Below are 23,460 nucleotides of genomic sequence, written 5' to 3' on the forward strand. Positions count from 1 at the left end.
GGAAAAGTTTCCGGACCGTGTTATCTCTCGAAGAGGTGATCACAATTGGCCACCGAGATCTTGTGATCTAACACCTTGTGACTTTTTTCTTTGGAGCCACGTGAAAGAGAAGGTCTACGCCAACAACCCAGGGTCGATTCAAGCCCTCAATGATGGAATTTGTGAGGCTATCGAGGACATAGGGCAGCCACTTTGCAATTCGTTTATGGTCGTGGTGGTCATTTGCCTGATGTTATTTTCCACTATTAACGGCATACCTACCTCTTTATAATGAAATAAACATCCGATTCTTTATTAATACTATTTTTCTTTGAATATAAAAATAACACCTCTTATTGGCAAACCCTTTATATATATATTAAAGTGCAAGTTTAAAGTAATTTGCAAATCTCGTTGATTTTTTATAATTGTTTTCTTTCACGGTGCCGCACCTTTTTTCCATATAACAAATCAATTAAATTTTATTATAATATAATTTATTTATATAAAGGGTGGTTAAATTTTAAGGGCCGAAGTTGAGTGTGAACCACACCTAAACGTTAAGTTTTCTCCTACATTTAATTTAACCTTTTTCAATTTCAGACTAACTCAATCCGAAGCATGGCAATATACACAATCAATCAACGCGTTAAAGCTATTCAGGCTTATTATGAAAACGGCCATTCAAATCAAAATGCATATTAAAGAAAATCATCTTCAGTGATTAGGCATATTTTCATTTCAGTGAATTCGTCAATAAGCAGAATTGCCGCATTTGAGCGAATGGTAATTCAAGAGTGATTGCCGAAAAACCAATTCACCCACAAAGAGTGACTGTTTGGTGCGGTTTATGGGCCGGCGGCATCATTGGGTCGTGTTTTTTCAAAATGAGGTCGGCCAAGTAGTTACTGTGCATAGTGTTCGCTATCGTGAGATGATAACGAACTTTTTATGGCCCAATTTGGAAGATATGGATGTGGACGATATGTGGTTTCAACAGAGCGGTGCCACTTGTCACACAACTAACGAAACAATGGCTCTTTTGCGTGAAAAATTTGATGGCCGAATAATCTCACGTCGCGGCGATGTCAATTGGCCGCCAAGGTCATGTGATTTGACACCGTTGGACTTCTTTCTTTGGGGTTATTTGAAAGAAAAGGTGTACGTCGATAAGCCAGTAACAATTCAAGAGCTAAAGGATGAGATAATTCGTCACATTAACGGCATAGAACCTCAATTATGCCTCAGCGTCATCGAAAATTTGGACCATCGGATGGAGGTGTGCCGCCGAAGCCGCAGCAACCATTTGGCCGATATTTTATTGCGTGCGTAATTGAGCCATACCAATATTATCATAATAAAGAGAAATGGCAATAATTTCCTAAAAAAATTGTATTTTATTCAAAGTCAACACCGGCCCTTGAAACTTAACCACCCTTTAGAATAAAGCATGTCGATAATGAGTGCTAGAAGTGACATGATAATTTTAAATAACAACAGATTTGACACAGAAAATAAAACTTGCGTAATCTTTATCTTAGACGAGCTTGAAAAAATAGCACATTTCCTGGCGCGCTGCCCAATATTAAGAGAATATAGAAAAGTCTTTTTCGGAAAATTTACCTTAAATGATTCACAACTGATTGAGATTCTCAATGGGGAAAATGAACATTGGGGTAAACTTTTACGTTTCATAAAATATGCCTCTAGCTACAGAGTCTACTTAATAAAAGAATTTAACTAGTTTATAATACCGAATAATTGTTTTGCACGAAAAATCAATCGACAGACGGCTTATGCCCTTGTCGTTAAATTATTGTAAATATTTATTTTTTTCTTAATATTACATTAAGTAAATTTCAAATTTCAAATTTTGCATATTTTACTTTTATTGGCAATAAATACTACTACTACTCATACCGAATTTTCTCTTTGCTGATTTCCATTGCTAACGCCCTGTAACTCACAACTGATGGAACAAACCAAAAACAGCAAACACATTTTTTAGTGTGAGATGTCACCTTGACTTTTGATTGTCTGATCAATACTTGACGAGATATCGATCCCTACAGCTATCTACCGAAAAAACAATGGCGGTCTTTTTCCCCAAACTAATATTTATCATATTTTAAAGAGCTATACAAAAACAAAAACGACACCGCGACAACATCTGATTCTTGCATGAATATGAAACTGAAAGCGAAGTGGTAACGCTTAACGAAATTGAATATGCGATAAAAACTTTGAAGAACAGAAAAGCACATGGCCATGACAATATCACAAATAAAATGCTGAAATATGGCGGAATACAGCTTCAACAAGAGCTTATAAAACTTTTCAATATCATCTTGAATCACGAAGAAGCTCCATCAGAATGGAAAACAAGTATAACAATTCCGATCTTTAAGGAGGGGACAAAAGACGACCCGCATAATTACCACGGAATAACGCTCCTGCATTCCACCCAAAAGCTTTTCACAAAACTCCTATCATCAAAATTACAGCCATACCTATACGGACAAGAAGAACAGCAAGGATTTCGTAAAAACCGATCAACAACAGATTGCATTTTGATCCTACAACAAATAATGGAAAAATCAATTGAGTTCGATTGTCCAGCCTTCAAGTGTTTTGTAGAGCTTGAAAAAGCTTTCGACCGAGTCAGGCTGAAGGACGTCTTGGAAATTTTAAAAGAGAGAAAAGTTCCTCGAAATTTTGTTGAAGTCATTGGGAATCTCAATACCAATTGCAAAACCAAAGTTATGCTAAATGAAAACTTTACCAACAGTATAGAGTGCACCACAGGAATACGACAAGCGGATTCATTAAGTCCGCAACTTTTTAATCTAATCATAGGTAAAATTAGTGAATAAATAAGTAAATAAGTGAAGATAATCTTCAAAGGCTCTTGCACCGTTTCGTTACTATCGGTTTGAAATTTAAATGGAAGTTTCAACTGCAAAAACAACCAGAACATTATAGAACAAGTAATGCAATTCAAATATTTGGGAATAGATGTATCGAACGATCGGAACATCGTCACAGAAGTGAGAGAAAGATGTACAAATGGTGCAAAAATATCAGGTTTTCTGCGAAATATTATATGGAAGAACAAATATATGAATGTAGAAAGCAAAACGCGTATAAAACGATCGTAAGACCGATATTAACATACGGCGCAGAAGCACGTGCGGAGAATACAAAAACGAAACAATTATTGCGCTCTACAGAAATGCACACATTAAGGACGATAGCATGAAAAACGAGGTGGGATTGCTGTAGAAACCATGATATTAGAAACCAGACGAACACCGATGACATTGTCAAATTTATAAGATCAAGAAGACGCACATGGAACGAGCATGTTTCAAGAGCTTCCAACTACCGATTAATTAAGATAGCACGTGACGGAATTCCAGTGGGAAGACGACGTGCTGGAAGACCACCGAAAAGACGGGCGCAAAGCTGGATATCGTCTTCAATAGAAAATGAATATCAGTTATGTATTTAAATATTACGTATATAATTCAGTAGAGTAGAATGGGGTAAGATAGGTACGGGGGCACAATAGGTAGGTGGGGTTTTCGTCGCACTGTTTTTGCAGAGGTCACTCGTCTTATGTGAATTGAATACGTGGTGGGGAACAACGTTCGCAACTGTCATTTCGGCCGTCACCATTGATTAGTTATCCTAGTTCTGGCGTCGTTTAGTTTTTTGTGAGCTTTTCTCCGACATAGCATTTTTTTATTCTACGGTGCAGTGCATTTAATGTATGTAAATATTTGTCAGGTGAGTTTTATTTTACGTAGAAAATAATGATGAACACGAATAATGTGTTAGTTTTTTGATATTTTTGTTTTTAAAAAAATATCAACACTAACATAAAACATGTGCTGGGGGGCACTATAGGTCAGCCGTCTGGGGGCATTATAGGTCACTACTTTTAATTGAATAAAATAAATTTTAATTGTTTTGGCAGCAAAATGGTGCGTAATTATGTGCGAAAAACGCCGAAACGAAGTGAAGAGGACGTAAATGGCTGAAGCACTTCAAAAATTATGCGATTCGATCCCGTACTGAAAAAACTTTGCTCATCATGGATAACCACGAATCTCACATGACAATTTCTGGATTAGACTTTTGTAAGAATAATAATATTGAAGTATTAACTCTACCTCCGCACACCAGCCATCGTTTGCAGCCTCTCGATAGAGGAGTATTTGGGCCGCTCAAAACTTATTTTGACCATTCCTGCAAGGCGTGGATGTTAAATCATTCCGGCATTCCTATTATCATCGACCGAATAGCTGAACTGGTAGCTGAACGCTTGTTGAAAGGTGCTTCCAGCATGAATATCATCGCTGGATTCAGATCAACTGGCATTTGGCAATTTAATCGCGACATTTTTTCGGAAGATGATTTCACGCCAGCATTCGTAACTAATCGTCCGTACGAGGACGAACCAGATCAAGAGGCTGGTCCATCGATTGCTCATCAAGAGACTGGTCCATCGAATGCCCATGAAGAGCCAGATCGATCGAATCTCGACCTATTAATTCCAATTGAGGACATTCGGCCGTTTCCTAAAGCTCCACTGCGCAAACCATCAAATCGAGGCCGGAAGCGACGTAAAGCTGCACTTCTCACACATGCAGTGATGCTAGAGTCATTACGCGCTGAGCAAGCAGCTGCAGCTCAGAAGAAATCGGACGCGGAAGCAAAAAAAAAATTTGCCGCCGAAAGAAAAAAAGAAAGAGAGGCTGCAAAGAGGCAGAAGCTCATACAAAAACGCCAAAGAAGAGAAGAAAAATTAATTAAAGAAAAATTCCTAACGTTTATAACATGTGCAGTGTTCATACTCTATAAATAAAAGTTAAAACGTTAATTTCCAAGCCATGTACATTGTTCTTTTCCCCTCACATATAGTGACCTATCGTGCCCCCCGATTTTGAAAATATCGAAAAAAGTACTTTTTGTCTTATTGAATGCAGCTTCCAAAATATTTAGCCAAACATAAGTCAGTGTAACCAAAATGTTAGCAGATAAATAACCTTTCAAAATCTTGCTTATTTTTCAAAATCAATGCAAAAACACCGTAGCAAGAGCTCTCCAAAAAAAGAAAATGACCTATCTTACCCCATTCTACTCTATTATTAATATGATAAATTATAAAATTTTGTATCTAAGAAATTGTGTAAAGAAAAACAGGCATGTCCTAAATAAAAGAAGAAGAAGAAAAAAGTAATTTTTATAATTTCGAGCGCAAATTAGCGCTGGCCTGCTGCCCTACCCTGGGGAGCCTGGCAAACAGTTAAAAAGCAATACAAAAAGGCAGAGCAACAGAGGCGAACTTAGAAGTGAAATAAAGTGAAAAATATATGAAAAGATAAAAAAAGAATAAGCAACATAAAATTTGTTTGTAGTTTCTTTTATTTCTTACAATAAAATTCACTAAGGCTTAACATACATTTTCTTTTTATCCTTAACCTGCAAGGAGCAAACAAATCTTGTATTTTGTTATTAGTTGTTTTTGTTTTTAGTTGTTTTTTTGTTTGTTTTTGTTTTCATATGTTATATCTTTTAGTACAATCAAACTTAAGTATTAATTTTTGTTTAGTTACAAATTTTGTTCTATTTTGTAGTTTAATTTTTCTTAATTTTCTTAATTTTTCCGCAGACGTTTTTGAAAATCTTATCTGTTTTTAACTAACACCGATTCAAAGTTTTAAGCGAGTTTAAAGAGCTTAAGCGAATTAAAAAAAGACAAAGTTTAACGCAATGCAGCTCGAGCGAGCTTCAGTCACGGAGTTTTTAAAATTGTTGTTGTTGCAACATAAGTATATAATTTGTAGTTACGCGCATTTTTGGCACAAGCAAACAATTGCCTAAATCCGTATAAATTTGTTTGAATTTTCTCTTTACATTTATGTAATTAAATATTATAGTACCTAAATACGATACTAAATGTATTGCGTAAGTAGGTTTTAGTCTGTTCCACATCAATAAGATACACATACATTTGTATGCAAGATAGCTTAAATATTTATATTTGATTTGATTCCATTTTTAACTAATTTGTGATTTTTGTTGGTTTTTTTTATTTAATTTCTAATAACTACATAAATATTAATTTTATTTTAGTTGTTGTTGCAGAAATTTGTATATCATAAATAGGCTGTTAATTTAAGTTTTTTGCATTTTCCGCTTTGCTTTACTTGAGAAATTGTTTTAAAAATTTTTCAAAAAAATCCAGTAACAGTTACAGTGCCTGCATACGACATCAGCTTATGCAGCTTGGTTTTATTTTCGGTAGTTAGATCAGTCATTTGGTTTAAAAAAAATATTTCAAGAAAAAATATGTATATAAACAATTATTAGAAGCCTAAATTACTTAGTTGTTTTTGTTGTCTGAAATATTGTTTGCGTTATTGTTGTAAAATTTACAAAAATTTCTTATAGAAAAATAATTGGAAAACCCTAGAAATTTGTAACATTAAAAGAAAATGAATGGCTTTTGTGACAGTGTTAGCCTCACAGAGATTGTCCAGTAAAATTTTACTAAAAAGTCTGCATATTTTCTTAAAAACTGTTTAATTCATAACGCCCAACAACATTTATTACAATATACATAAGTATTTTTTTGAACAATAACTTTTATAAATTCTAAGATGTCCTCTTAAAATATTTGTTTGCCTTTTAAAAGTGTAGAAAACCACTTTTTTGTATTTTTATATTTTTATAGTTTTTTCATTTGGTCATTTTGTGATTTTTTCATGTTTGTTTGTTTGTTTGTTTTGAGAAATTATAAATTTTGAGTCCAGCCCAAGAAAAATGAACATTATTATAGCTTTGTGTGTGTGTGCTGTACAGCCGGTGCCGGCGCAATCGTATCGGTTACTCTCTGTGCAAATATATATACTATTTTATTTCTTTTTTTTTGTATTTGTTTTTGTTTTTTTTAGATTTTTCACTCTTTCTAGCAACTAACTAGCAGCAGTATTCACTAAGCTGAGCAATTGTAACTTTTGCCTGTGCTGCAAAATATTTTCAAGAGCTCTTTATATGATATCCAAAATAGCCAGTGGCAACTTTTTGTAAAATTCCTTTTCAGTTCGTCTCTTTAAAACTAATAAAAATAATTTTAAGAATTGTTTAAAGTGCTTAATTGCCGTGCAAAGTGAATACCTCTACTAGTTGTTATTAGCCATTATTAAAATTTCAGAATCTGTAGGCGGCTTAAAGCGTGGCATTTGCGTTGAGTACAATTAAGAGATTTCTTCAGTTTTGCCATCTTCGCGTACGAAACTATCTGTTAGCTGCACCTTACATTTTTAGCTCTTCGGCACATATACATGTACATTGAGCTATAGATTCGCCAATAACTCATAAATATGTATGTATATTTATGACATCTCACTACCCGTTGATCTCGTTAGCTGTACCTTCCTTCCTCTTTCTTACGTGCGTTTAAATTTGCGCCAATTCTCTTTCACCTCCTTTACCTCCATGTTTTCAATTTCATTTCATTTCATTTCAACTCTTCTGTTCTTGTTCTATGTACTTTATTTCTGTAAGCAATATTCCATTTCATTTTCGCCAATCGTCATCGCACATGGAGGCTGGACCGGCTGTGGTTTTAATAGTCCTGAGAACAACCTCTTGAATGCCAAATGCTATTTGACACTCTTCTTCACACTCAAACTGTGCTGTTTGCTTTTAACGTCCGCAAGTGTGTGTACACCTTGTTCTTCGAATTTCTTCCATTGCGAGTAATTGATCTGCATATAGGTAACCAATTGAGGCATATCGATGAAACCTAGAATGAAAGCAATATTTGATGAAATACGATTGTGCACCATAGTCGTGGTAGGCTTGATGTTAGATGAGTTAGAACTCACTTTAATCTAAAGTATGCTCTTTATTGTAAAATTAGCCGAGTTATAGCAAACTTTTATTCCTAAAGTCGACTTAAAGTTTAAAATTCAATGGGTCATTTTCTTATCGAAATAATATAATTAAGTGCACTAAGCGAAAAAGCTAAATGGAAGAAACCAACTTCATTTTTTTGTTTATTATAATATTATTATAGTTTTTTTTATTTATGTATTTAATTTTTTTATTTTATTATTTTTTATTATTTTTTTTCTTGAATTGTCTAATAATGTAGAAGTGTATAAATGTGTGCACGAACTACTGGTAATTTCGAATTATTTTGTCTTCTCATACTTCAAGTCCCATTACTTTTGATCGTTGCTTAAAATTTGAGTTTCTTGAACGAAATAGTTATAAGGTACAGCAGCTTCCGTTATGATTTTATTCCTTGTTGTGGCAATTGCGTGATATTTTTATATACATTTCACTATTTAAAAACCCCTTAAAGTAAGTTGAGTAGTTTCTGTTAGCAAATAAATAACTTTCATGCGCAAAAAATAACTTTTTGAGACACTATGCCAAGAGCAACGCAGCTAACTAGCGAGGAGCCTGCTAGTATTCTAGCTTGTAGTGAAACGGGCGTCTCAGCTCGCAAAGAAGCATTAAAAGCAAATCGAAATAAAAGTATTATCCGCAATTTTTTGGAAAATTCTGAAGGATATGGAAAAATGAAGAGAACCGGTCCGAAGCTTTATGATGGAAAAAAGAGTTCAACGGTGGGCTGTCAAGAAAAACACCAGCCCTAACCAAATTAGATATGCACTTTCTCCCAATATTACGGAGAGAAGAATACAGCAAATTTTGAACAGATTCGATTTTAAAATGTCTAAATAGATTTGCTGAGCCGCAGCTTGCAACACGCCACAAAGAATTGAACTTGAATTCGCCTATAATCATAAATTCTGGGATTATGAATGGCAATTCATCGATGAATTTAGCGATGAAGACAAGTTGACTCCTGATGGGCCTGATGGGTGTCAGAATTATTGGAGAGATATTCGCGAACTGCGACAAACGAGTCACTAAACATCCAGGGTGGCTTTTCTCTTGACGTGGGGTGTTTTAGCTACCGTGGCAATACCACAATTTGTTTAAGGGGGGACCCTCATTTAGACGGTCGAAAAATGCATCATTTTTGGGAATTTTTTTCTCAGGTAAAATAACTTCAAACGTTTTGTAATTCTTAAAGTACTTTAATAAATGTCTTGACTGTCTACAAAAATTTTCGGAGAAGAAAAAAAACATTTTAAGTATGGAAATATACACCTCGTCCATGGCACCTCATTCTATCTGTGTACATTCTAGCGCTCTGAATTTTTTTCTGAAATAAAAAAACCAAATTTTTTTTAAAACTTTAGGATAATACCTTCGATGTGACATTTTGATTTAAAAAAAAATGTCGAAATTGATATTTTTTACCCAGTTTTATGTTAAAAGTGATTTTTCATGCATAAAAATTCACTTTAAAATTACAAAAAAATATGAAAATCTTTTTTTTAAAAAAAACACTTAATGTCACATTGAAAACAATTTAATTATCTTTAAAATGAGCTATTGTAAAGCCTGATTGGTTCAATACAGCGTTCTCAATTGTGTACACAAAATCGAAAAATGATGTTTCGAGAAAAACGCGTTTAAAGTTTTGGATACAGGCGATCAGGCCACCCGTCGCGTCCTGTTAAAAATTTTGTCACTCTTTCAAAAATACAGATATCGACTTGAAATTTTGAAAGTATATTCTTAAATAGTTGTAGAATAGATTAAAATTATTTCCAAAAAATCGATTTTTTTGACCCGATAAATGAGGGTCCCCCCTTAATTTTGCATAAGTTGAACGCAGCAAATTACGTAGGATAATGTTTTATTGAATTTTGCCGAAGAGTTTCATGGTGTCCTGGACGTATCAACAGCGCAATGCTCGAATCCACAGCGCTAAGCGTACAAAGGAGTTTTTCGCGTTGAAAAATATTTCGGTGTTGCAGTGGTCCGCAGTTACCGGGTCCGACACACGAAGTGTAACCAACTTCAGACTGCTCCCGCAGCTCATGTACGGGTATCAGCTGTCTGTTAGTTGGCGAAATGACAGTCCAGAGTATTGTTTACAAGCGCACGAAAGCATTTTGCCGAGAGTAAACGCGAAAAAAGAAAATCAGTAATGGATTTCAAACGTAATAGTGTAATTGCATTATATTTAGCTGGAAAATCACAACCAGCGCTTGCTCGTGAGCTCACGCGCCTAGAGTAAATAAAGCTTTTGTTTATCGCATTATTACTCGTCGCAATGATACTGGTAGCATCGCGAAACGTCATGGAGGTGGTCATCAAAAAACTGCAACGTCGCGTGAAATGGTTCAAAAAGTGAATAAGCGATCTGAGCGAAATACCCGACGAACGTAGCATCCGCTGCATACTGATAAATGATCTCAAAGTCAAGCCTTACAAGATCCAAAAGGCGCATGATCTCACACTAAAGCAGCAACCAGTCAGACTTGAGAGAGCGAAGAAGTTGCTTCGCTTGGTTGAAAGCGGCCAATTTTCGAACATTGTGTTTTCTGACGAGAAAATTTTTCAAATTGAGCAATTCGTAAACTCCCAAAACGATCGGGTTTATTTGGCCGACCGTTCCTACAAGAATTTGAGTCATCAATTGGCCATCAGAGGGCAGTACCCGCCACAGGTAATGGTTTGGACCGGTGGGCGCTCCACAATCGTTTTCATCGAGCTCGGCGGGACTCGGCACCGTCTCACAAAGCTTGAGCGAACCAAAAATGGCTAAAAATCAAAGTTACGAACTGCATAACGTCCACACAATGACTCTCAAATTCACCAGACGTGAATCCGATGGATTATTCCCTTTAGGCCATTTTGGAGAGCAAAATCTGAACTAAAAGATTCACCAGTCCCGCTGCGCTGAAAAAAGCTATTGTCCGCGAGTGTGCCAAAATACCTGCAAGTCACATTCGGGCGGCTTGCGATTCGTTTCTGGACCGTCTCAAGGCCATAGATTGCAGGCAAGGCAAAAGGTGGTTACATCGGGCAAAAGTAAATTGATTCTTATTTTTGTATTATTTTCACACATTTTTTACTTTGAATTGAGTAAAAGTATTTTTCCAAATTAAGTTTATGGCCTTTTTAATTGGTTATACTTCGAGTGGCAGACCCTATAGTCTAGATCTAAATCCAATCGTGAACCTCTGGAGCATTCTTAGCGAGCAAGTTTATAAAGGCGGACGCAAGTTTATTAGCCTCTTGCAACTTTAAAAAGCTACTCAATAAGAATGACCAAAAATCGTCCTTAGTGTCCTTCAGTCACTCGTAAATTCGATACCACGACGACTAGTATCAGTTACAATAAATAACGGAGGACATACAAGCTATTAAAAATTATTTTATACTGTTTTCTAAAGATTTATTGAAGATTATTTTCTTAGGTTTAATATTATGATAGTTTTGTTTTATATATCTATTTCTTTTCACGTTTTTGAAAATTATTAAAGTATTATTCTATTATAAAAAAAAAATTTTGTTCTGTGTCCCATATAGCTCTTTTGCTTAGTGTATAACTACCTACATTAGTGCGGTCCTTACAAAAAAATCGAATTCATCATTTTTTCAGTCTCACCCCCTCAATCGGTAATACCACGGTGAAGGATACCATATACATATACATTTTTGAACTGTTAGAAGATTGTTAAGGCGTGTTGCAAAAGGGTTACCCTATGAAGACACAAAAAACTATAAGAAAATGTGGTATACATTGATCAAAAAGTTCTTGCACCAACCGGGAGGCCAGGCGACGCTCTAAGTGAATTGAATTGAGTTCTGCATTTTTCGTAAGGTTGCCACATCTGTGATAACTATTCCTACTTAAACTGCATGAACTATTGCTTAACAGTTGTAAAATTTACTTTACCTTGAGTAAATCTACCTCAGCACGTGTTTTCGATTTCTAACAGTTTTAACAATGGGATTGAATTTTCAACGATGAGTCTACATTAAATCGTCCCCTTAGTATTAAAATAGCCTATAAATTTTTTGATGTTTTGAGAAAATGAATTTCAAACTTTTTGTCGAAAGTAGCTCTCACTCAAATCTCGTTATGTCTGTAAATATTTATTATTTTTTGACTGACGTTTTGACCCACTTTGTGGAACTAGAATTTGACAAAATTTTGACCACATATAAAATCGACGATGGAGAATCCAAAAATTCAATAAAAAAATAATAGCCTATGAGCACATAGGCTATTGTTATACTAAGGGGACGAAATATGGATTTAATAGTGCGAAAACTTAAAAAATGTTGGGAAAGTCTTTCGGTGATGATCCTCTAAAGAAACCAACCCTTTACGAATGGCAAGAATGATTCAAAAGAGATCGTGAGTCCATCGAGGACGACGAGCGTAGTGTTAGGCCGTCGACATCGAAAATTGATGAAAATATTAATAAAGTGAAAGAAAAGTTGATTAACAACCGCACATTAACCATCAGAGAGCTGGCAAATTAATGGTTTGGGTTTGTGCCGTGTTGGTCTTAAGGGACCCGAATTGTATGAGACAAGGACCGCGTTGGTATCGCCAACGACATAAAATCCAAGGCTGAATTCGCCTCAAGATTTATCAAACGCATCATTACTGTACACAAGACGTGGGTTTATGAGTTCGACACGCAATCCAGACATCGGGCGAGTGAGTGGAGAGCTACGAATGAACCAAGACCAAAAAGAACCTCGTCGCTTTCAGTCAAAAAAGAAATCGAAGCTCACGGTTTACAACGCATTACAATGGTATTGTACCCCACGAATATTTGGCAGAAAGTCAGCCAGTTAATAAGGACACTATGATAACGGGTCGTCGCATAGTATTATCATTATCCGTGAATTTTGACCAAGAATAAAACGAATACCATCCAATAGCCATTGAATTCATCTGACATGGTTCCCTGCGATTTTTTCTGTTTTATCGAGCCAAAAGAAAGTAATGGAAAAACGAAGACGGTTCTGATGGCTATACCGAAAATAGAGCTCCAGGAATGTGGAGTACTTTGAAGGCGATAATAACACTTTCGATGAATAAACTAGTATTTTGAAATTTCTAAATATAAGGTTGTCAAAAAAGTCTTGCGGTATTTTTATTGAATTTTCAATTGTTCATAAAATTGGTTATAATAATGCGATTTAGGTCAAATATGCGCCGTTTTGTTCGATGACGAGTTCCCAACGAGATGCCAACTTCATAATGCCCCTCTTATAGAAGCTCGCTTCCCTATTGTCAAAAAACTCGGAGACCCAATTTTCACAGGACTCTCTTGAGGACAACTTCCGACTACCAAGCTCGTTCGCCATGGACAGAGATAGGTGGTAATCACTTGGTGCGAGATCCGGACTATACGGTGGATGCAAAAGAACCTCCCATCCGAGCTCCCGGAGCTTCTGGCGCGTCACCAAAGATGTGTGTGGCCTGGCGTTGTCCTGATGGAAGACAATTCGGCCTCTGTTGATCAAATATGGCCTCTTCTGCATGAGTGCTGCATTCAAGCGGTCCAGTTGTTGGCAGTACAGGTCCGAATTGAGCGTTTGGCCATAGGGGAGCAGCTTATAGTGGATGATTCCCTGCCAATCCCACCAAACACACAGAAGAACCTTCCTGGCCGTCAATCCAGGCTTGGCCACCGTCTGGGCAGCTGCACCGCTTTTCGACCACGACTGTTTGCGCTTCACGTTGTCGTAAGTGACCCACTTTTCATCACCAGTCACCATCCGCTTCAAAAACGGGTCGATTTTGTTGCGATTCAGAAGCGATTCGCATGCATCCATACGGGCAAAAATGTTTTTTTACGTCAAGTCGTGTGGCACCCATACATCGAGCTTCTTTTTGAATCCAAGCTTCTTCAAATGGTTTATAACGGTTTGATGACTCATGCCCAGCTCTTGGCCGATGCTACGGCTGCTACTATGCCGGTCTCTTTCGATCAATTCAGCGATTTTATCGCAATTTTCGACGACAGGCCTTCCGGACCGTGGCGCATCTTCGATCACCTCTGCACCAGAACGAAAACGTTGAAACCATCGTTGTGCGGTGGAAATGGAAACTGTATCGGGTCCATAAACTGCACAAATTTTATTGGCAGCATGAGATGCATTTTTGCCTTTATCGTAGTAGTGTAAAATATGCCGTATTTTCTCTTTATTCTGCTCCATGTTTGCGACGCTATAACTAACGAACGACTAAAAGCAAACAACAATTAATCAAACACGTGTTAGCACGTGAAAAGAGCTTTCCAAAAAGCTCTAGCGTGAACCGATGCGACGAATACAACTAGAACTACGCGCTTGCAAAGACAAGCTTGCGGAAATACCGCAAGACTTTTTTGACAACCTTATATATATATTCTGAGAACTTTTTGATCAAGATGGTATATATTTTTTTAATATAATAAAGTGAAAATACCACCTTTAATTTAAATTTGTTGAGTATCAATAGAGGAATCTCTTGCTCTTTGTTCTCTGTGCGATATGTCTTAACAATAGAGGAATCTCTTGCTCTTTGTTCTCTGTGCGATATGTCTTAACTGTCTCCAAGTGGGATCAAAATATGTGATATACTTGACGAGGGTAGTATCCATGTAGGGGCTGAAGGTTAGGAAATCGGATTTAAAAAAATTTCTTCCAACAATGTTTTCCTCATAGGACCACCCTAATCCTCATATATTATATGATATGAGTTTCAATACGATTAGGCTGTAACAAACTACCGTTATGTGTACAAAGTTATACTACTCTTGTTAATTAGTGCATTTTGGGGATACACAAAAGATTTCTCGTGAAATTTCAGATCTTTAATAATTTTGTATTAAGATGGTAAATATCACTTACTATCCCATGCGTGCATCATATCCTGTATAATGTATTCAATGAAACCGATCTGACTCTTAGGTATACTGCACGTATTTCTATCGAACATTGGCATAACAATTGGCAAAGCCTTCGCCTTCTCCTCATCGGTTTGAGTGAAGTACTCCTCGGCAATACGTCGCGCCCATTCAACACAATAGGATGGTTGACGCGACGGATTACTCACATCCGCCACTTTGATCATCATGCGACGTATGAGAATGGAACTCTCCTCTTCTGATTGTACGATCTAGAAGAATATATTTTTACAAGAATTAATAATTCAATAACAAAATTGTGTTATAAAAAGCATGTAAAAATCACAAACTAACATCCTTGGGTTCCTCATCCGAGCCGAAAATGCTGACAAACTTGGCCAGATGTTCAAAATGCCGCGTCATTTCTGTAGCTAAAATCATGTCAATCACAACGCTGCGTACCGATTTGTAGCTTTCAGTGTCTAAATTCTTGAAGATATTGATTTTGTCATCACCTATGTTAGAGGAGACACATATGGGTATTTTTAAGTATATATATATGTAAGTCAGAGATTCACTTCACTTTGGGCTACTCACTTAATGTTAGCCTAAAGGTAATTGAAGCATGATGCGACTCCAAGACGCACAGATCATTGTACAGTAGCGCTAGGGCATTGCGCGAATTGCATAGAAACGCCGAAGAGCGGCCTGGATGGTCGATATCGTGTGCGGCGGCAGCAATTAGCGCGATGGCCTCATCGGTATGGTCCATGCCCATATCTTTGGCAGCTAGCTGAGTGAGAAAACAGCCGGTGGCCTGTTGGTAGGATATTCAAGTTAAATAATAGATTATACATATGTGCATGTGAGTGATTATAAGCAGAGAATGTCCAAGAGAGAGAAGGCGCCGCTCCAGCTCACGTCTGTGTGACAATTCACGCAATGAATTTGCATACAAAAGCTCAATTGTATCAATTCGGAAACAATTCATAAATACAAGTGAATTTATTCCATCTCTGTATGGGTAAATTAATGGACCTGGAGTGCACCTTTTCTTTTTAATATCTTCTCTGCCATGAGTTTAAAATCATGATAATGACCTGCATGACATCGGCGGCATGTGTGCTATTGTGATATGAATTATTCGCATGATAATTGGCCTCGACTACGGCCAGCCAACTCTTGCAGACATTCTCATCGATATTAAGCGTTGCGAAGACATTGAAACGCCGGAACATTTCCATGCCCAAATAGAGGAGTGGTCGCTTTTCGGTAATTTCTTCGAGTTTGAAAATATCAAACTCCCAACTAAGAGATTCTTCAAGTAGTTCCATTATGTGCGGAGTGGCCTGATAGGAATTTTAGTGAAAAAGTGTGGCAATTAGTGGTGGAAGGTAGTATAATAAATTTGCGTGCATAGTTTACCTTCATTTTGGCAGGCATACTAGTGGATTGGCGCCCAGTTACGCGTATGATAGAGTCATTTGAACTGCGTCGTGATGAATATAGACTTGGCCCCTACACAAACAAACAAAAATATCGAATGTGAGTAAGTAGTAAGAGTCTCTCTGAGTAATTTGAGTAATTTATACATACTAAATACATACACACATGTAAGTATACTTTACTGTAAAACTCACCGTCAACAGCGCTCCGATTAGATCAGTGGCTATTGGATCATCTGTGCGTATTTCCTTCATTTGTGGACTATAAAGTCCTTCACGCTTTAAGAACTCCATCACTTTATCGATGAGCCGTGCCTCGTCCGGCGAACAATTCTCCTGTACTTGGGAGAGTAAATTGATTATCTATATAGCGAGCGTAGTTGTTTGATGGAATTTGTTGGTGGTTGGTAGGTTGATTGATTCATTGATTGTTTGATTGGTTCATTGTTTGATTGTGAGAGCATTTAACGACAAAACGTAATCAAACGAAAACAAAACGGACGAACGAACGAACGAACGAACGAGCGAGCGAGCGAGCAGCAAGAGCGAATTTGTTTTTATTTTTTATTTATTTTTTTGGTTTATATGTATGAATATTTATTTTTTTGTTTATTACATAAAACCAACACACATAACGTAAAATGTAACGTAAAAGAAAAGAGAGAAAAAAGAGAATAACAAAGTTTTAGAGTGCATTAGAAATTAACATTTGGCAAACATATTTTTTAGTATTTTAATTAAAGCTTTCAAAGCATCAATTTGTGCGAGTATTCGATATCATGGTTTACACTGAGAAAAATTTCAATCATTTTGGATGCCATATTTTGTGAGTGTTTTCGTTTTTTAATATAATTTGGAAGAGCCAAGGTACATTGAACAGGGAATAGCAGTAGAGCAGCTATTTATTTGGTCTCTATTTTGTCCTATTTGGTTTAAATTGCTCTAAGCTAAATCATTGTTTATAGATTTTGGCATGTTAGGGACGAAAAGCAAAAACGAAATACATTGGTTTTTGTTTTTCGTTTTTTGCTCTACTGCTGCTACCTGTACAATGTGCCAAATTTTTCCCAGTGGATGAGTAAAGGTGTTTTTAAAAGCGCTGAATAATGGCTACGCTCTCAAAATCTTAACCATAACGGGTTTCAATAGATATATGTATATTTAATAGTTTTGCATTTGAATACAAGCGCAGCCTTACATTTTGACCTACTATCTGGCAATACAAAAACGTAACGCAGGTATTTTATTTGCATCATGGCTTGATTATTATGTACACCTAAATTCTATCTTTGGAGTTGCTTACTGCATTCACAATCGGGCTCTATACACCTTTATTGAGAGTGACAACCATCTTAATCTACTAAATTCGCCCATTTTGAGGCACATTTTCTATAAAATTCTGACCTACACCTTGACCTAAAAACAAACTTACTCAAAAAGTGAGGCATCTTGATTATTTGAAGCGCTTAACTTCGCTAGAGAGGCTCAGAAACGATATAGAAGGGGAAACTGCCAAGGTTTTAGCCGAACTGTATGGAAGAGTGGTAGAAAGGAGCTCAAAAGAGTCGTCCGGTGCAAAGTGCTTGCGATGGTCATGTGAGCAATATCGAATCTCGTACTGGGTAAGGTTAGTTTGAAGTGGGACACACTCCGGCTCATAGATCTTTGCGATGCCGCGTGGAGGACTTTTCCTCATTCCTCCTAAAACCAGTGTGAATATTTTAAAATTTTTTAAAGATTCCTGATTCCCGCAGAACTGAGATCATCCAATTCATTACAAAAATTGTCTACCTAAAATAGTAAACCTACGTCTGGATAAGGCCGCACAATTGTACAGAAGGTGCGAGTTCGTCTCTTCGTCTTCTTCATCCACATACAGCTGCTGTAGAAGCCACGTGCTCGCACAACCATCCTCTGGGCATGCCCACCTATTAGGCGGTGCTCCGTTGTAACTGAAATCAATATTCTAAGACTGTGCTTATTTTGGCTTAGCAGAGAATCTGTGCATTCAGAGTCAGCCCGGGATTCTGCCGGTGGTTTCATTACGGCATCTTTTATTCGCTTACAGGTTTGTAATGGTATGTCCATGTCATTGTTTGTGTACTCATCGATAAATTTGGTGCCGAGCCCCGCCAGTTTATCGATTATACAGTTACCTTCAATGTCACAATGGCCTGGAAGCCATGTTATCATTGGGTGCAACGACTCAACCATTTCATGAAGAGATGTGCGGTATTTCATGGCTACCTTGGAGGTTATCGACTGCTTTTCGAGGGATTTTATAGCCACCTGGGCATCAGTGAAGATGTAGATATCATCTCCAGGTATCGCATCATACTGTACCAGTGTCGCAACTTTCATTATTGTCACCAGTTCAGCCTGAAAGACACTGCAGCAGGCGAGAAGCCGATAACTGAAGGAGATTCCCAGTTGTTCGAAATGTACCCTTCCGCCCAGCCTGTGACATCTGTTATCATACATGGATGGACACGCCCTGTCTTACATCGTCCCGTTTCCACTCTTTCTTTCAGTGTAGGTGGGTCGTGAACATTGTGATGATAAGTGTCGGCGGGATGGCATAGTCCAACAGTCCGAGAAGCTCTGAAATGGCAGCCACGATTTTACCGTTACCGTAGTCTATGTTTGACCACTTATTTAAAGTGTTTAGCATTATTGCCGTACTGCGCACGATATATCTTGCCTGCAGATTTACCGGAAGGAAATTCTATGTCGCATGTAATACTTTCGATGAAGTGTTCGACATTGCGCCGGTTATAAGATCAGTTGTGAGTCTTTGAAGTTCACACCCAAACATAACTAAGCTAAATTATTCTAACTTTTATTTATTAGGCTGAGGAATAAGTTTATAGTTTTTATATTTTCTTTTATTTTACACTGATGAAAACAGCAAACAAGTTTGCCAAAGGGTAAGCAATCACTCGATAGAACTCATTCTGCTCTACAAAACTATATTAATTGTATTTTCGACACTTTCTCTTCTTTGCTTTTCATTGAGGTCAAAAAGCTGCCGAAGCAGTCCGTATGGAGAAGGTGTCATAGGCGAGTCTACTGCATGGAAATGGTTTGCAAAGTTTAAAAATGGCAACTTTGACGTCGATGACACGCCCCGCAACGGAAGGCCTTCTTAATGCGATGAAGAACGTCTCAAATCACTTTTGAAAGATGACGGTCGCCAAACCAGTAGTGAATCGGCGAAAAAAATTAACTACGATCATAAAACGATTCTCAATCACCTTCATTCAATGGGATTTACCGAAAAATTGGGAGTCTGGGTGCCTCACAAGCTCAACGAAAAAAAAAACCAAGAGAACAACTTGAAGAAACAAAGAAGATCATGATATGTGTTTGGTGGGACTGGGATGATATAGTGCATTGGGAAATGCTGGAAAAGAATGCCACGATCAACAAGGAGCTCTACATTGCCCAACTTTACCTCGTGAATGAGGCTATTTGACTGAAAAGACCTGATAGACATGGTCAAACCATACTCATTCACGACAACGCCAGACCGCATGTTGCACAAGTCGTCAAAGCCACACTCCAAGAATTCGAATGGGAGGTCTTTAAGCATCCGTCGTATTCTTCGGACCTTGCACCGACCGATTATCATCCTTTCTGCTCTCTGTCAAATCGTATGAAAGGCGTTACCTTCGATAACAAAGAGGTCTGATGGCGATTTTTGGCGAAACGGCATCAACAAATTGGTCGAGGGAAGAGGTTTTAAACAGCAACGGCGCATGTGTAATTGATTAACTTATTGATATAATTATTGTTTTTCGTTTAAATAAAAGCCTTCGGTAAAAACGCTACGAACTTATTCCTTAACCTAATAAATATAAACAGGTTATACCGCTATTTGAGCCCTGGCTGCTTGAACTGTTGCAATGATTTCTGAAGTAGCTGTAGAGATGAGGAGTGCTAGGAGTACAAAGAACAAACCTCATATTTATTTCTAGGCGGCTATTCTTAGTTTTCTAGTTAAGGATTTTCTACACTAATATCTTGCCTTCCAAAGCATTTGGCGATTTATGTATCTTCTACTCAAATATGAACGAGACGTTATCAATAAAACGGTCCGCGGATGACATATGGCAAAAATAAATTTTTTGTTTTTTGGTAGGACTGTTATAAGCTTACATGGCAAATTTCATCGTGATATGTCACATAGTTTGTCTTCTGTGCTACTGTAAACAAATCAAGCTCGAATGTGTTCTTCGAATTTAACGATGGAAATTCAAGTTGAACAAAGCATTTGTTTGAAATTTTATTATTCCAACAAAATTTCGGCTTCAGACGCCTTAAAAATGTTGCAGACAACCTATGGGGACTCTGCTCTATCGCGTGCACGTGTTTTCCAGTGGTACAAATCGTTCAAAGAGGGCCGTACATCAACCCAAAAAACCACGCCAAAGTCGCTGAAAAATTAAGGTTATGCTGACTGTTTTTTTCGATTACGAAGGTGTGGTGCACTCGGAGTTCCTTCCGCAAGGCCGATCGGTTAACGCTGAATATTATTTAGACGTTTTAAAGCTCACACATCACGTCTTGTTCGCGATTATTTGAACAAAAATAATGTTAATATCGTTCCGCATGCACCGTATTCGCCTGATATGGCTCCATGTGACTTTTTCCTGTTTCCCAAGCTCAAGTTGCCGCTCCGTGGAAAACATTTTGAGACAATTGAAGTCATAAAAGAGAATTCGAAGAACACACTCGAGCTTGACTTGTTTACAGTAGCACAGGAACTATGTGACATATCACGCTGAAATTTGCCATGTAAGCTTATAACAGTCCTACAAAAAAACAAAAAAATTATTTTTGCCATATGTCATCCGCGGACCGTTTTATTGATAACGTCTCGTTCATATTTGAGTAGAAGGTATAATTAAAATTTTGTCGGCCACATTTTTTCAGTGTATAATTCGCATTCTTCCTATTAGAGGGCCATTGTAGTTATACAGCATATGGCTGTGTGTTTACTTGTGTCCGTTTGTGTGCGTATATGCATGTAATTTAAAGCCAATTAGTAAAATTTGTAGTATTCTTTTTTTCTTATTGTGTTCTTAGAACAGCTTCAGTATTAAGGCCAATTTCATTATTTCCACATAAATTGTTAGAGTGCAAATTTCATAAAACACTTGCAAGACAAAAAAGCATGGATTTTGTTTTTCACGCACACGCACACATTTACACACTTGATTTGCACATTGGTGGGTGAGCGTTTGGGAACTCAATATGACAGCACAACAAATCGACTACTGGGGTTAGTATACTACTCTTATTTGCTTCTCTGCGCATTTTGCAATTGATATTTGTTAGTGCATTTGTTTGGTTGTTAGTAATAAATCCTACTTTTGTAATGGGCGCCTCCAGCGGTAGTGATGTCAACTTGGCCAGACTGGTACGCCGTAAGCCATCGGATGCCACAGAACGCACATCGACACTGCCACGGCGTATGGAGTGCTGTGAACCGCGTGGTGCTTCTCTGGCTTGTGGTAGTGTGGCGACAAAGTCACCATGTGATCCAGGTACATCGAGATTAAAGACAAAGTGTGTGGGTGTTCTGTGGAAATAAGAAAAAGCTGTTATTCTCTTTTTTTACTGGCTTTACAATGTGTTGAATCATATTCTATTTTTCTATTTTTTTTTCTATTTAGCCTTAACCCAATAGGAAGGAGTACAGTAAGATAATACTCGTACCACCCTCGTAAGTGTATATGCACGTTTAACATTTCACTCACCTGCCTATGCATGCCACTTGTATGACACGTATATGCATTGAAACATCCTCCTGTCCCTTGCGCCGCACAGTCAATATCTCATCGAATTCTTTATTCTTACGGCTTTGCATCATAAATGATGAGACATCGGTAATGAAAATATCCGTCAACGGCTTGCTAATTATTTCGTCCTAAATGAAAAGAAAGTAATTATAATTACATTTATGTTACTGGGATTCGTGTTGCCACAAGCATAGAAATCACATAAAATTAAGGTTAGTGGGGAAATTGAGGAGCGATTATGCACTATCTATAGATATTACTTTTAAGTATCTATTGGACAAGTAAAAGGTAAAAATTCTGAGTAGTGACCATCTTTAGTGAGCCATATCTCAGATTTATACATTGTAACGGCGGCCGCCGTAGCCGAATGGATTGGTGCGTGACTACCATTCGGAATTTACAGAGAGAACGTAGGTTCGAATCTCGGGGAAACACCAAAATTAGAAAAATATTTTTCTAATAGCGGTCGCCCCTCGGCAGGTAATGGCAAACCTCCGAGTGTATTTCTGCCATGGAAAGGCTCCTCATAAAAATATCTGCCATTCGAAGTCGGCTTGAAACTGTAGGTCCCTCCATTTGTGGAACAACATCAAGGCGCACGCCACAAATAGGAGAAGGGAGCTCGGCCATTGGTGCGTACACCTTTTTCGGGTGTTTGGCTGAGCTCCCTTCTCCTATTTGTGGCGTGCGCCTTGATGATATATATATACAACGGGTCCTTTTTGGAGATTTAAAGTAGAGCGATTCCATGCCAACTGTTAGCAAGTATTTGGGACATTGCCGTTAATTCTTCTACAAATTCAGAATTCAATTTTGAAAAAAATTTAATAATTTTAATCATAATCGTTTATTCAATGCAGGAAAATGTGGTATACAGTTTGTGAACGGAAATATTTTCAGTTTTTTTAAGTTTTTTTTAGATTTCTTTTTTAATGTTTTAGGATGAAATTTATTTTTCAAAAAAATTTAATACAAAAAATAAAATAATATTATAATATATATTTTTGTCTAAAATTTGCGGGACAAAAATTGGGTTGGTCATTATCGAAAATGTGTTTGAATATAACTCGAAAAATTGTGGGAACCTGATTATGAGACGTGCACGGATTACTGAGCATAGTCTAAAATAGCATAAAAAATAACAAAATTATTTGAGATGAAGTAGTTTTAAAAAATGAACAAAAAAATTTTTGTCCAAAATTTAAACAATAAAAATTTAACAAAAAAATCTGAAAAAAAGTTTTTTTCACAAATAAATTTTTTACAAATAATAAAATAAAAATTGATTTTACAAATTATATAAAGGGTGGTTAAATTTCAAGGGCCGATGTTGAATGTGAACCACACCTAAATGTCAACGACACGGTTGGACCTCTTTCTTTGGGGTTATTTGAAAGAAAAGGTGTACATCGATAAGCCGGCAACAATTCA

At 37.1% G+C, this 23,460-nt stretch overlaps 1 protein-coding gene across 6 annotated transcripts in view; it reads right to left on the bottom strand.

Annotated features, from left to right (window-relative positions):
* Nucleotides 1-5,391: 5,391 nt before the first annotated feature.
* LOC129243487 (high affinity cAMP-specific and IBMX-insensitive 3',5'-cyclic phosphodiesterase 8) overlaps nt 5,392-23,460 on the bottom strand; it is a 421,728-nt gene continuing 403,659 nt past the window's right edge. For all 6 annotated transcript variants that reach the window (XM_054880534.1, XM_054880535.1, XM_054880539.1 and 3 more), the window contains 9 exons: nt 21,988-22,157; nt 21,599-21,809; nt 16,421-16,588; nt 16,206-16,298; nt 15,881-16,129; nt 15,378-15,597; nt 15,135-15,295; nt 14,785-15,052; nt 5,392-7,795 (listed from right to left, as the gene is read on the bottom strand). In XM_054880534.1, the coding sequence (XP_054736509.1) occupies nt 7,653-7,795; nt 14,785-15,052; nt 15,135-15,295; nt 15,378-15,597; nt 15,881-16,129; nt 16,206-16,298; nt 16,421-16,588; nt 21,599-21,809; nt 21,988-22,157 (1,683 nt within the window). In that variant the 3' untranslated portion in view covers nt 5,392-7,652. The remainder of the gene's footprint in view (nt 7,796-14,784; nt 15,053-15,134; nt 15,296-15,377; nt 15,598-15,880; nt 16,130-16,205; nt 16,299-16,420; nt 16,589-21,598; nt 21,810-21,987; nt 22,158-23,460) is intronic.

This window comes from Anastrepha obliqua, chromosome 4 (genome assembly GCF_027943255.1).
Source record: "Anastrepha obliqua isolate idAnaObli1 chromosome 4, idAnaObli1_1.0, whole genome shotgun sequence".
Taxonomy (NCBI): Eukaryota; Metazoa; Arthropoda; class Insecta; order Diptera; family Tephritidae; genus Anastrepha; species Anastrepha obliqua.